The sequence below is a fragment of the Lagenorhynchus albirostris genome, chromosome 13, assembly GCF_949774975.1.
Source record: "Lagenorhynchus albirostris chromosome 13, mLagAlb1.1, whole genome shotgun sequence".
Lineage (NCBI taxonomy): Eukaryota > Metazoa > Chordata > Mammalia > Artiodactyla > Delphinidae > Lagenorhynchus > Lagenorhynchus albirostris.
In genome coordinates, this window is record NC_083107.1 from 82,691,891 (window position 1) to 82,706,247 (window position 14,357).

General features: G+C 38.4%; 1 protein-coding gene and 1 long non-coding RNA gene across 4 annotated transcripts in view; one reads left to right on the forward strand and one right to left on the reverse strand.

Moving 5' to 3' along the window:
* The window catches only part of ADAM17 (ADAM metallopeptidase domain 17), a 52,136-nt gene that overhangs the window by 16,650 nt on the left and 21,129 nt on the right, over positions 1–14,357 (forward strand). For 2 of the 3 annotated variants that reach the window (XM_060169149.1, XM_060169148.1), the window contains exons 3-8: positions 2,980–3,110; positions 3,926–4,014; positions 5,999–6,167; positions 7,198–7,331; positions 9,167–9,256; positions 11,197–11,310. In XM_060169149.1, the coding sequence (XP_060025132.1) occupies positions 2,980–3,110; positions 3,926–4,014; positions 5,999–6,167; positions 7,198–7,331; positions 9,167–9,256; positions 11,197–11,310 (727 nt within the window). Of the gene's footprint in view, positions 1–2,979; positions 3,111–3,925; positions 4,015–5,998; positions 6,168–7,197; positions 7,332–9,166; positions 9,257–11,191; positions 11,311–14,357 lie in introns of those variants that run through there. The other variant, XM_060169150.1, reaches the window with a different exon arrangement.
* On the reverse strand, positions 1,769–10,745 carry LOC132531417 (uncharacterized). Its single transcript, XR_009544099.1, has 3 exons — positions 10,514–10,745; positions 1,983–2,212; positions 1,769–1,896 (listed from the first exon to the last, which is right to left on the reverse strand). It is a non-coding gene; the product is annotated as an uncharacterized LOC132531417 (long non-coding RNA).

The following is a 14,357-nucleotide window of genomic DNA, read 5'->3' on the forward strand; positions in this document are numbered from 1 at the left end:
AAAAATAAAATAAAATAAAACATGAAATAAAAGAGGCCCCAGAGAACTCCTTCATCCCTTCTGCCATGTGAGGACACAGTGAGAAGGTAGCTGTCTCTGAACCAGGAAGTGGGTTCTCACCAGACACTGAATCTGCCAGCACCCTGATCCTGGCCTTCCCAGCCTCCAGAACCACGAGAAATGAAATTCTGTTGTTACAAAGCAAACAAGCAAACAAAAAGTGAAATATCTCAAAATATTTGAAGAGGGCTAGAACTGATAAAGAAATGAAAGTGGGGACTTCCCTGGTGTCACAGTGGTTAAGAATCCGTCTGCCAGTGCAAGGGACATGGGTTCGAGCCCTGGTCTGGGAAGATCCCACATGCCACAGAGCAGTTGAGCCCGAGCACCACAACTGCTGAGCCTGTGCTCTAGAGCCCGCGAGCTGCAACTACTGAACCCCGCGTGCGCCTAGAGCCCATGCTCTGCAACAAGAGAAGCCACCGCAATGAGAAGCCTGTGCTCTGCAACGAAGAGTAGCCCCAGCTCGCCACAGCTAGAGAAAGCCTGCGTGCAGCAATGCAGACCCAGTGTAGCCACAAAGAAAGGGAGGAAGGAAGGAGAGAGATATATACCCAGCTAAATGGACCATTAAAAATAGATATGATGGGGACTTACCTGGTGGTCCAGTGGTTCAGAATCCACCTTCCATTTCAGGGGACGCAGGTTTGATCCCTGGTCGGGGAACTAAGATACATGCTGCGGGGCAACTGAGCCTGCGCGCCGCAACTGCTGAGCCTGCGTGCTGCAACTAAAACCCAACGCAGCCAAAAATAAATAAAACACTATAAAAAAAAATAGATACAAGGTACAGACTTCCAGTTATAACATACATGTTACGAGGATGTAATGATGTATAGCATGGTGACTATAGTTAATAATACTGTACTACATATTTGAAAGTTAGACCTTAAAAGAGTAGATCTTAAAAGTTCTCATCACGAGAAAAAAAACTATGTGCGGTGATGGATGTTAACTAGACTTATTGTGGTGATCATTTTACAGTATATACCCTAGAAAAAGAGACGAAAATAATGTTAATTCAGACTGATTAACACCAGTTTACAAACTGTAACTCCTTAAAAGTCAGAAAGATAAATTGCTAAAGGAAGTCCGTAAGTACACGATTTCACATAATTTGGGAAGGATAAAGTAAACTATAAGTTCTGACTGACATATCCTGTTGGAGGTTTTATAGCTCAAAGGTGAAGATTGGAAACTCAAGAAACAGGAATTTTACCAACACTTGGTCCTTTTCTTTACGACATAGAAGATTAATGTAGAAAATGAAGAGTGCAATTCTAGTGATTTTTCCTGGAAAGAACATTAAGCAAAAATAGTATTGAGACTCCTAGAGAGTCTAAAACTAACTAGTAAGGCATTCAGAAGAGGGATGCTCTTTTTGGTGGTGGTGGTTGTTCTGTTTTCTTGTGTTTGTTTTTGGCCGTGCCACCCGGCTCGCAGGATCTTGGTTCCCCAACCAGGGATCGAACCCGCGCCCTTGGCAGTGAAAGCACAGAGTCCTAACCACTGGGAATTCCCAGGAGGGATGCTTTTCTTTTCAAAGTTCTCAGCATGACTGACGGGAAAAAAATCATAACTGTGTGTGGGAAGGTACGTTTTAAGGTAGCAGGAGAAAATGTTCCAAGGTTTTCTGAGATTATCTTCTATTGTGTCTCCTTCCCAATGACCATTAAAAACACAAACAAACTGAAGTTACCTTGTTATGCTCAAAAAGTTAAAAAAGTGTTGCCATGGAGATAGTCCCACTCTGGATTCTTCCTGGCAGTTTCGATTTACCAAACCTGTAACATTTTATATTTTCAACACCATAGCTGACAAAATTCGTTCCTGTGGCTGAGATAAAAACCATACCTTTATCTTTGGTGTTCTTGGGTACATTGAAAGAATTTTGTAAATGATCATTGAAAATTCTTGCTCACCATGTCCAGTTTTTATGTCAGGAATGAAACTTGTACAAGAGAGTATTTAGGGCTTCCCTGGTGGCGCAGTGGTTGAGAGTCCGCCTGCCGATGCAGGGGACACGGGTTTGTGCCCCGGTCCAGGAGGATCCCACATGCCGCGGAGTGGCTGGGCCCGTGAACCATGGCCGCTGAGCCTGCGCGTCTGGAGCCTGTGCTCCGCAAAGGGAGAAGCCACAACAGTGAGAAGCCTGCGTACCACAAAAAAAAAAAAAAAAAAAAAATAGTATTTAAACCAACTAAAGAACTGGAGTGTGTATTTTGATATCTTTGTTGGATACCTGATACTTATTTTCCTCATGGTAATTGTGGATTACTTTTTTCAAGGTAAGTTCTCTTTAGAAGGAGAAAAGAAGCATGGCTGCTTTTAAACATGGAAAGTAGCGTATTTATTAATTTTGTGCAGCAGTAAGAGCAGCTGATTGCTGGAGGCAGTGGAGTGCAGGCGTTTGAAGTAAAAGCCAGGTTCAGTTCCTCTGTTTATCAGCTGTGGAACCTTGAGCATGTTGATTAATCTCAGTTTTTACTGTGTGAGGTGGAGACAGCGTACAGAGCAGCTAGCACTGAGTAGGTGTTCAATAAAAGGTATCCAGTAATATCAGTTTTCCCTAAATTTTTAAGATAAGCAGAACTCCAGCTTAAACTATCCGGTTGTGTTTCTTTATTTTTCCAAGTCTCCAGAAAAGATGAATATATAAGCTCTTTGGATCTTTTTTCCCCCCACTTTTAGTTCCTTTTGGTCTGCCAAGTTCTTACAACTAAAGAAACTAGTCTGTTTTGTCTTTACTGGAGATAACAACACTCTAAGTACCTTATAACTAAGTAAAGCAGTAGTTATAACTTGCATAGTACTTCGTTAATGTAAACTCATGTCAACTTTTTTCTTAAGTAAGTTTAATTAAATGAAAATTAGGCCTCTGTTTTATGTGCTTAAAGTTCAGATGCATTCTTTCTTTAGGCATTTTAAATTATACCTGACATCAAGTACTGAACGCTTTTCCCAAAATTTCAAAGTCGTGGTGGTAGATGGGAAAGATGAAAGCGAGTACCCCGTCAAATGGCAGGACTTCTTCAGTGGACATGTGGTTGGTTAGTAGGTGCTCATTTGTTTGCCTTTGTGCTTGGGGGTTAGGTGTCCAGATTGAACTAGATTGTATATTCTTTTTTGAGGGGAGGAAAAAGGGGTGTCAAAGAAGTGTTATTGTGTGTTCTATTTGAGCTTTGTAAATCTGGAAGCAGAAACATTGAAACAGGAGGAAATGGGTATTATCCAGCATGTCATACTAACTGGCTATTTTCATGATTACAACAGATTTCCTCTTAAGTCATACGAATTTAACCTTTTGTCTTCAGGGAGGGATTGTCAACTTCCCTTATGAGATTGTCGACTTCCCTTATGAGATTGTAAACAAGGAAGATAGGAGATAAAATAATTGACTCTGTGATCCTGTCATGTATTTATTTAAGAAAATATATTAAACAAGCAATTGCAGTTTACTTCTGGAAAATTTTCTGCAATATGAAAAAAATGGCACTAAAATACCCAAGTAGTACAGTTCAAGACCTGTATATTCTGAATCATGCTTTCTGCCTCCTCTTTCTTACCCCAAAGTAGGTAAAGTTATTCCAGAAGAAAATGTACCCTTGTTTGTTTTGTTCTGTAACACGCTAGATAATTCTCATAAGAGGCTTCAGGGAAAGAGGCCGATTTCAAATGACTAGAGTTGTGGCTCCTCCTTAAGAGTGAGAAAACCCAGCTGCTTTCTGGGCCTGTGTTTTTTACATCTCCACAGTGCCTGGGCACATTCCACTCTGTAGAAGGGCTTGCTTGATTTTTATTGATAGTGCATAGTTTATTTTTTGATTTAAATATTTTTTAATAATGACTTTTCTTTTCTCTTAAGGTGAGCCTGACTCTAGGGTTCTAGCCCACATAGGAGATGATGATATTACAATAAGAATCAACACAGATGGGGTGGAATATAATATAGAGGTAAGTCTACATGTGAATATTTTTATCAGGAGCATGTATCTCTGATGTTTAGAAAGCCATTATGCAGTTGTTTTAAGAAGAAAAGGGTCTTTATACTGAACTTCTCTTCTCCTTGTATTTACATTTTTTTTAAACCAGACAAATAGATGATTAAAAAACATACATATATTTTATATATCTAAGATGCTGTCATAGGATGCACTCTGTATTTTTAAGTACAGTAATTGAAAGTCACATGTGAGATGGATAACGGGAAGAGGAAACTGCCTCATTTTTTCTTTATTCTTTCTCTAATAATCCTTCTCAAAGATGAAGATGAAATCTTCTTTCCTAGATGCTCTGGAAATGCAAGATCTATAAAAGATGATAGTTCATAGTCTTGAGAAGTTAAAAGAGGAAACTGTAGGAAACTCAGGCTCTGGCCATTCTTCCACTGAAATCCTAGCAGTAGAAACCAAGAGCAAACTGGCCACATTTGTGTGAGACACATGGCTGTATGTCAGATACTAGTCCAGAAAACAAAACGTTTGCTACAGATCTGTGGGTTGAAGTGTTTCTGCGTCTCTAGGAAAATGAGAATACTCTGGAACATGGACACACATTCTCTGAGGTTGCCACAGAAGGGAAACAGCTGGAGGATCCCACAGGGGATTTTTATGGCCAGGCTTGCAACTGGCCTACATCACTTCCACCCACGTTCCAGAAACTCTTGTCTCTGACCTGCCTACAAAGGAGGCTGGGGAACATAATTTCTTGTGCTCAGAAAGATAAAACCGTGTGGGGAATGCACAGCGTTGTTTCTGCCACAGTGCACAGGTTTGCTTATTTCCTTAGGATCATCTATTAATTCTTAATCCAAAATGGGTGCATTTAGGATCCAAGTTAATTTTGCTCAGATTCCTCACTTTTCCAAATACCCTTTGGGACAATTAGGAATTCTCTTTCCATCCGTATCTCTCGGTTTCACTAAGTACAAAAATGACCATAATTAACATTTCCCTGTGAGATGTTCACTTAAAAGTAAACTCATCAGGTTTATTGAAGTACTTTTGCATGAGATTAATAATTTTTAAATTGAAAAAGTGGTTTATTACTTAGAAGCCCACTTCCCCCTCGCCCCAACCCTCCCAGCTCTAGGAAACCACTAATCTACTCTCTGTCTCTTTAGATTTGTCTTTTTTGTTTCTTTAGATTTGCTTGGTCATTTCCATAAAAATGCAGTCACACAACATGTGGTCTTTTGTGTCTGGCTACTTTCATTTCGAATGTTTTCAGTGTTCATTCATGTTATAGCATGTGTCAAGTACACCATTTCTTTTTATTGCCAAATAATATTCCATTGTTTGGATATACCACATTTTGCTTATTCATTCATCAGTTGGATATTAGTGTTATTTCTACTTATGTTATGAATAATGCTGCTATGAACATTTTTGAACAGGTTTTTATGTGAGCATATATTTTCATTGATCTTGGGTATATAATATACTAGGAATGGAATTGTTGGGTCATATGGTAATTCTGTTTTTAACCTTTTGAGGAACTGCCAGACTGTTTTCCATAGTGGCTGCCCTTTACATTCGCACCATTTTACAGTTACTGCATTTTATATTCCGTATTCCATTCTCACCAGCAGTAGATGAGGGTTTCTCCACATCCTTGCCATTACTTGTTGTTATATGTCTTTTTGATTACAGCCATCCTAGTGGGTATGAAGTGGTCTCCTTGAGGTTTTGATTTTCATTTCTGTGACGGATATGGAGACACATACACACACACACATACATACACAGAATCTTTTCTGTATGGGCTGTCTGGTTCTGATGAGACCATTGTCCTTACAGAGAAGAATTTTGTTTTGACTAGTCAGTTTGCTTAACCTGGGAATGAATGTTATCTAAAAATAGGGAAAGGATGTTGTAAGGCTTGAATATTCAGGAATTTTTATATTTTCCATCTCAGTTATATTTGTTTTCTATTTTAGCCACTTTGGAGACTAATTAATGATACTAAAGACAAAAGAGTGTTAGTTTATAAATCTGAAGATATCAAGAATGTTTCACGTTTGCAGTCTCCAAAAGTGTGTGGTTATATAAAGGCGGATAATGAAGAGTTGCTTCCAAAAGGGCTGGTAGGCAGAGAGCCACCTGATGGTAAGACTAAGAAAAATATATTTCAAATAAGAAGCAAGCATAACAGTTGTCTTCGGTGGGTGGTTGTTAATTGATAAAAAGGAACATGATTATCGAGTAACTATAGTATTTGGCTTGAAAATAGTTTTGTTCAGAAATTTCTTGATGTTTTTTCTGTAAGAATTGAAAACACTAGAAAATAATGATGGCAATAAAGATTGGACTTTTAAAAAGATTGGGGAAAGGGGAAATTGAATAATCTGAGGGAAAATATTTTCATTTGTAGGTACTTAGAAATGACAGAATAGTACTGTGAAAAAACAATCTTCAGATAAGTTTGTAAGAAATTAGTTGGTAGCAAGAGAGGTCTGTCCTGTTCAGAAAGAAGAAAATTAATCAGTCTTGGGACAGATGAATTTAGAGTCATTTAAAGACCATCTACCCATCTTGGAGAAATATTCTGTCCTCATTTTTGAAAACTTTAGAAAAATATTACTAGCATTTTAGTATACAACTAAATTCTTAAACTGTGATTATTTGATAAGAAAAAATGACCTGTTGACACAAAATAATTTTTCAAATTTTTTTTTTTTGGCTGCCCTGCATGGCTTGTGGGATCTCAGTTCCCCAACCAGGGATTGAACCTGCACCCTCAGCAGTGACAGTGCGGAGTCCTAACCACTGGACCGCCAGGGAATCCCCACTAATTTTTTAATGTTTGATTATCTGGATATTTTTACTGTAATTTTTAATTTGTAGACTTCTTCTAGAAGAAAATGACACCTTCATAGCCCAGCAATAGATAGGTGATTGTTTTATTCTGTTAAGTACTTCTGCACTTTTCCTTGGTTTTGAATTCTACTATTTGAAAACCTTATATTACTTTTCACTTTTTGTCTTTCTCCAAATTGTTTTCCTGTTCAAGATACCGTTAAGGTTACTGAGCTCAAATAATATTTGTTTCAAAAATACAGTAGATTTAAAATGTTACTATAAAACACTCCTTGTTTTGATGAATTTTGATTTAATAGTGCATCCAAATTCATATTAGAGCTTGTTCATCGGGTGAAGAGAAGAGCTGACCCTAACCCCCTGAAGAACACATGTAAATTATTGGTGGTAGCAGATCATCGCTTTTACAGATACATGGGCAGAGGGGAAGAGAGCACAACTACAAACTACTTGGTAAGTGTTTGATACTGCATGAGGTAATGGACAAAAAAGCTCACGTAGGTAGGCAAATTCCATTTAAGAGAAGACTGCTATAATTTGAACGTAGTGAAATGAGATCTGTTTCAGATGCTCTGTCATTCCCTAGAATATGTGAGGGCTGTCACCTGAGGTTCTTACATTATTGTACAGAGATTCTAGTTTCAAATTTTTGAAACCCCATTTTGCCTTCCAACTAAGATTTTCTGCACATCAGAATTTTTATGCATATTATGTTTAGGGAAAGTTCATAACGTAGGCCTTCCTTTATAGAAGTGAACTCTGTGAAAACATCTCTGCTATAATGGCAGTGATCCTGTTGGTGACACGTATGGATGTATGCTCCAGAGTGGGGGAAAAAAATATTGATATTTGTATGAACTTGTGTGTATTATCTTTGCTTATATGTATATATCAGAGGAGTTGGTCAATTTGGTTTATGTTGTACTGGTATAAAATAGCTAATTGTTGGACTATAACTGGGTGAAATAGATGGGACTTTTGTGGTCATAACTATAGGGCAAAGATTTGAAGGCAGGATTACAGAAGTATTGATGCTGGATTTTTAAGCATTTACTATTGTAATTTTAAAAGTCAAGGGAATCATATTTCATTGACCTTTTTTTGTCAGTATGACCTCATTCCTCGTGATAACTTGGCACTGACAGAAATGATGTTGAGGGAATAAGAGAATGCAGCTATTCATTCGTAGTGCAGAGCCTGGTGCAGCAAAGACGTCTTTCTCCTTGCCTTGCTATTCCCATTCTGTGTTTTTTTGTGCCCTTCCTCACCCTTCTTTCCCTTCCCTTCCATGTCAAGTGAATTTATTATGAGGGTAGTAGGAGTAGTGTGTGAAGTCACTCTAGTTCTTGTTCCTAAGTAAGAGAGTCCTTCTTGAAAAGATGCTTTCTTAGTATGGGTTTTGTATTAGGGGCTCTTAGTTTGCTTCTTTGTTCATTACACCAAGAATATGAATATAATGAGAGGTCTGGTGTTAAAAATTGCATTTCTTGGTTTACAGTTACTATAAGCAAAGAACAATTTCTTAGACATATAATGTGCTTCACAGCTGCCAGAACAAACCTCATTTACCCAGTTTTTGAACAATAAAACCTTCTCTTTGAGGAGCAGATTGGTAATGAGTATTCTGTTCCTATATATTCAATAGTTTGAATTGTCCTTGGCTATTGTACTGTGGCTCCTCCCTCAGTAGCTCTACCCACCTTCCCCCTCCCCAAATCAGAGGACAGGAGAAAGGAGGTGTGGTGAGACCTCATTCCTGTCTCTCTGTTTCTACCTGGTCCTCGGTGCTGAACTTTGCCCAGGGAGGGTCTGGTGTAGGGTTAGCAGTATCTATCACTGTTCCTTACCTCTTTCTGAAGAAGAAGTTTTTCTGAGGTACGTGGCAAGAGATAGAATGAACAGAGTACTTATTTTTAGGAATATTTTAGGTAAATTGATTGACTTTTAACTTTCATTTCTGTAGTTGACTGGAATGGCAGTTTTTAAAAAACTTGTTACTTGATATTTTGGTTCCCTGTGCAGTTGATTACCTGAAATTTGGGATGAACTGTACCACTGCTCTATTCTGGTACCAACATTTTAAGTTTGAGGCTAGAAATAATTTCTTTATGGCGCTGTCAACGTAAAGCGTAACGTCTTAATGCGAGTTTTTGTAATTGGTGAAACTTTTACAATGGTATTTTATCTGAACTGATTTTTTTTTTTTTACCCCTGCAGAACTTATATTACATTGCAAAGAGTGGTAAAGATATACATAATGTCTTTCTCTCGCCCTTTTATACACACAGATAGAGCTAATTGACAGAGTTGATGACATCTATCGGAACACTTCATGGGACAATGCAGGTTTTAAAGGTTATGGAATACAGATAGAGCAGGTATTTATCAATGGATGTGGTTTATAATACTCAGCTAAGTTATGTGTTGTAAATATTTGTCACTTGTTTTCACAACCCAGAAACTTATCTTCTGCTTTACTCATAAATAAATATTCTGAAATGCCAGTGATTTTTATCTGATAAACTTCACAGTGTTTTGATATTATTTATAGATTATGAAATATTCTTTTCTTAGGCTTATTTTAGGCAGAAAGCTGCCTTATGCTGCTATGATCTCTCTTTTTTCTGAATTCATAGCCTTTTTATCCCCTGCCTTGCTTTAGTTTTCTATGATTATGCTTAATGTCTTTAGTTAGAATTCTAGCACGTATTGTTGAATGCTTAGAAAATTTACTTAAAAATACTGTGTACATTTGCAAGGTGTTTATACATACAGAACCATTAGATCTCTTTTCCCAAAAATCTCCTGAGTTCTTATCTGTCAATAGAGTATGTCCAGCAATGATGTATTAATGTCATCCTAATTATATCACATAGTAAAAATTGTTCCAAATTGATAAGACTGATTAACAAGACTTCTGAAATTGGGTATTGCTTTGGAGAGACATTCTGACATGTAAATTAAGGGAATTATTGTCTCTATTTTTTCTAGGCTCTTTGTACTAAACTAGACATATTCTTATAGGTTCTGTAGGTTAGAATTTAGAGAATAAAAAGAAAAAAGCATTTGAAATCATACTTATAAATGCTAAACTTTTATAGTACTTGTAGAAAACTAAGAGAATTATTTTCCCCTTTTCCATTCTTTTACTGTTTTGCATTTTCTTTTTTAAGTTATTATTTGAATAGGTAATATATACATGGTACAAAAGCCAGTGAAAAGTAAGTCTCCTCAACCTCTACCCATTGTCAAACCAGTTCCTTTCCCCAGAGACATCCGTGTCACTAGTTTCATCCATATCTTTCCAGAGATATTTTATGCATGCATAGCATGTGTTTGTATATGTGTGTATTTGACATATTCGTGGTATGTTGTACTCTTGCACCTTGCTTTTTCATTTCATGAATATGTTGGTGATTATTCCATTGTGGTACAATAAAGTTGTCTCACTTGTTTAAAATAGCTGCATCATGTTTGAGTTTTAGAAGACCAATAAATAAAGCTCCTTTTTGCTTTAAAATTTGGAAACAATTGAAAAAATTAGGTGTGATAGGAGATTAAAAAACCCGTTTCTTTAAAGATGATAGGTGGGTTGGAGGCTGTGGTTTAGATATGCTGTCACAGTGGGCCCTCACCTGGTTCATCGCAGAATTGATCTTGATCACCCACCGCCAAAGCTGCAGAGCCGCCCCAGTGAGCTTACCACGTGGTGGCAGAGCAGACCCCAGTATCCCCTCTGTAGGCAGGCAGATCTGGAAGAGATACCGGACACTATGAGCTGAGCATGGCTCTGTTCCTTTGCCAGATTTTCCAACCTATACATTTCATCTCCTTTGGAGAGAAACCTTTGTTCCTTTTTTAAAAAATTAGGATTAATATGAATTTGTACTGTATGTGTAAGGAAAAGCCCTTATTTTTTGTACTCTTATTCCTGTGGTGTGCGGTGCTGCACATCTTATCGTTCTGTATCTCTGAATCAATGACTGTAGTTGGAATAAATTATTTTAGGCTCATGGAACCTAGGTTTTCATTTTTTCCAACTAAATATAGAGGAAATAAAATTTTAGGAGTACATTTATAAATGTATAAGTCATTCTTTGACATATGTGTTTTCCATACCGTTTCCTTCTCAGTTTGTTTTTAAATTAAACATTAGATATTAGAGCTGAAGAATTTTATGGAATTTTGACTCGAAAACTTTTTTTTTTTTAAAGAATGGTAGATGGTCTTTTTTTGAATAGCTGAAACAATGCAGTATTATTTCAGTCTTGTGACTTTTTTCTGAAGTGTTCTAAGTATTTTATCTCTTTAAGTATAGATTCGCATTCTCAAGTCTCCACAAGAGGTAAGACCTGGTGAAAAGCACTTCAATATGGCAAAAAGTTACCCAAGTGAAGAAAAGGATGCTTGGGACGTGAAGATGCTGCTAGAGGTAGGTCGTGGAACCCTGAAAGTGATACTATTTAACACCATTTTCTGATTCCTAAAAACGTGGGTCATGTCTGTATTAATGAAGGGGCATCTTAGGAAAGGTGACTGAAAACGAGGGGCAGCCCACCCCAGCTGATCCAACAGTGACCTTATCCCCTGTAGCAGGGCAGACAGCAAGGTGGGCAGAACTGAAAGCAAGAAATGCTACAAAGCAATGCTTCTTAACCATAATATCTCTGCGAATCTAGTGAAGTAATAGGCCTTTAAAAAATAGATGGATACCCAACTTACAGATTTTTTACACACCATTTTGTTAGTTCAGGTCTCTTTGAAGCTTATCAGTAGATCTTTTAGGTCAGTAATTACCAAATGGTATGAAAATGTATTAGATGGTAGAAGTATAACTTGGAGATCTGAAAGTTCTCTATGGAAATTTAAAATTTTTGTGTTTTTATTCTGGTAACAAATTTAAAGATAACATAAACATTCTATGTCATATGGATTCTTGCCTTGCCAAGATATGATTTATCCTTTTTGTCACATGATCTCAGTTTCTGTCTGTGTGTCCTATTGCTTTGTTGTAAAATGACCACCTGTGAAGTGATAGTGTTTATCTTTCGCTGTGTTGTTAATGTGTTAGTTTCCTATGGCTGCTGTAACGAATCACTGCAAATTTGGCGGCGTAAAACCACATCTTTATTTATCTGATAGGTTCTAGGGTTGGTCCAGGCACAGTGTGGCTTATCTGGGTTCTCTGGTTAGAGTCTCAACAAGGCCAAAGCGAAATCAAGTGTTCAAAGCTTGAATGGAATTAAAGGATATTATCAGGTTGAGATCCATAGAGTGCTGTATCTGTGTAATACTCTGACACACCTTATCTAACGTGGGTCTGAGATAGCACCATTACTCTTCTAAGGAGACTCAGCCAAGTGTGCTAGTCTGTTAGGGCTGCCAGTAATAAAGCCCCACAGAGTGGGCAGCTTGAACAATAGAAGTTTATCTTCTCACGGTTCTGGAGGCTGGAAGTCTGAGGTCAAGGTGTTGGCGAGGTTAGCTTCTTCTGAGTTCTGTCTGCTTGGCTTGTAGGTGGCCGTCTTCTCCCTGTGTCCTCACATGGTCTTCCCTTTGTGTGTGTAAGGGCACCAGACATTTTGGGTTCGGCCTACCTGCATGACCTCATTTTACCTCCATCACCTCTTTAAAGGAAGGCTCTGTCTCCAGATACAGTCACATTGTGAGCTTCTAGGACTTAGGACTTCGACCTATGAATTTTGGAGGCGGACACAATTCAGCCCATTAACAGCAAGGTTAAATGACTTGTCTACGTTTAGTTACACAACTAGTGATGACAAAGCCAAAAGCAAGTGGCCAGATCTCCAGTCTTCTAGGACAGCCGAACGATCCCACCTCTGCTTTTCTGTGGGCCTCCAGACAACTCACACCGGGGGAGGAACAAAAGGGAATGACTTGCCTCTGCAGATGCTCCTCTCCAGTTCTCTTCCCTAAGGCTCCTAAGAGTGTCCCAGAGCCTAAGCCTATTGTCATGGAACTATCAAAATCCCTATGTGGCTAGGGAGACAGCTCCTGGGAACACCTCATTCCTTATACGGGGCTTTCCGACCACTCATTTTAAGCATTAAAAAAATCAGTCTTTTTAAGTTGGAGTCTCTGACTGTTACGGTAGAGGTTTTTAAAGTAACATGTGGACCCGTTCTGGGGAATTCCCTGACGGTCCAGTGGTTCGGACTTGGTGCTTTCACTGCGGGGACCTGCGTTCAGTCCCTGGTCTGGAACTGGCGTCCTGCAGGCCGTGTGGTGTGGCCAAAAAATTAAAAAATGAAAAAAATAAAGTAATATGTGGACCCCTTTTAAGAAAAAAAAAACCCAAAGCACCAGTGTTGACTTGAATGAATTTTTATCTTAATTTTAGTAACATAAAACTAGGTATATATGTTTTCCTATAAGTTTATAACTCCTATACATTGTAAAACCAAAGCAAACTTTAAAACCCCTACAAAACCAATAGAATCCTTGAAGTCCTTTAGAGGGATTTGTTTTGGTATGAGGTGCTGAGATCCTCTGGAAGAAGTATCAAAGCCCTGCACCTTGCAGAATCGGAGTGTCCCCGGTGCTGAACTGCATGTGTTCACATCAACCCTCCTAGTTCCGAAATGCTATAAAAAGCTCCAGGCTCTTTCCCTTTTGCACCCTCCCCATGACAGTCTGCTTCTCATCTGTGTAGATGAGTGAGCACCATTGGTAAGGAGCACTATACCGCACAGTTTTGTGATTGCTGGTGAAAAACTGCAATCGACCAAAGAAACAAATACTAATTTGAAAAGATACAGGCATCTCATTGTTCATAGCATTTTTTACAGTTACCAAGATATGGAAGCAGCCTGAGTGTCCATCAGTAGATGAATGGATAAAGGAGATGTGGCGTATATATATAGACACACACACACACACACACACACACACACACACACACACACACACACACACACACACACACACACACACACACACACAGGAATACTACTCAGCCATAAAAAAGAATGACACTTTGCCATCTGCAACAACATGGATGGACTTGGAAGGTGTTATGCTAAGTGAAATAAGTCAGAGAAAGACAAATACTATATGATATCACTTATATATGGAATCTAAAAAGTGCAACAAGGGACTTCCCTGGCGATCCAGTGGTTAGGACTTGGCGCTCCCACTGCAGGGGGCACGGGTTCCATCCCTGATCGGGGAACTAACGTCCCACGTGCCGCCCAGTGCAGCCAAGAAACAAACAAACAAACAAATAAATAAAAAATGCAACAAACTAGTGAATGTGGCAGAAAAGAAACAGACTCACAGATAGAACAAATTAGTGGTTACCAGTTGGGGGGGTGGGAGGGGCAAATAGGGGTAGGGAATAAGAGGTGCAAACTGTTACGTGTAAGATAAGCTACAAGGATATATTGTACAACATGGGAAATATAGTCAATATTCTATAATTATAAATGGAGTATAAGCTTTAAAAATTGTGAATTACTA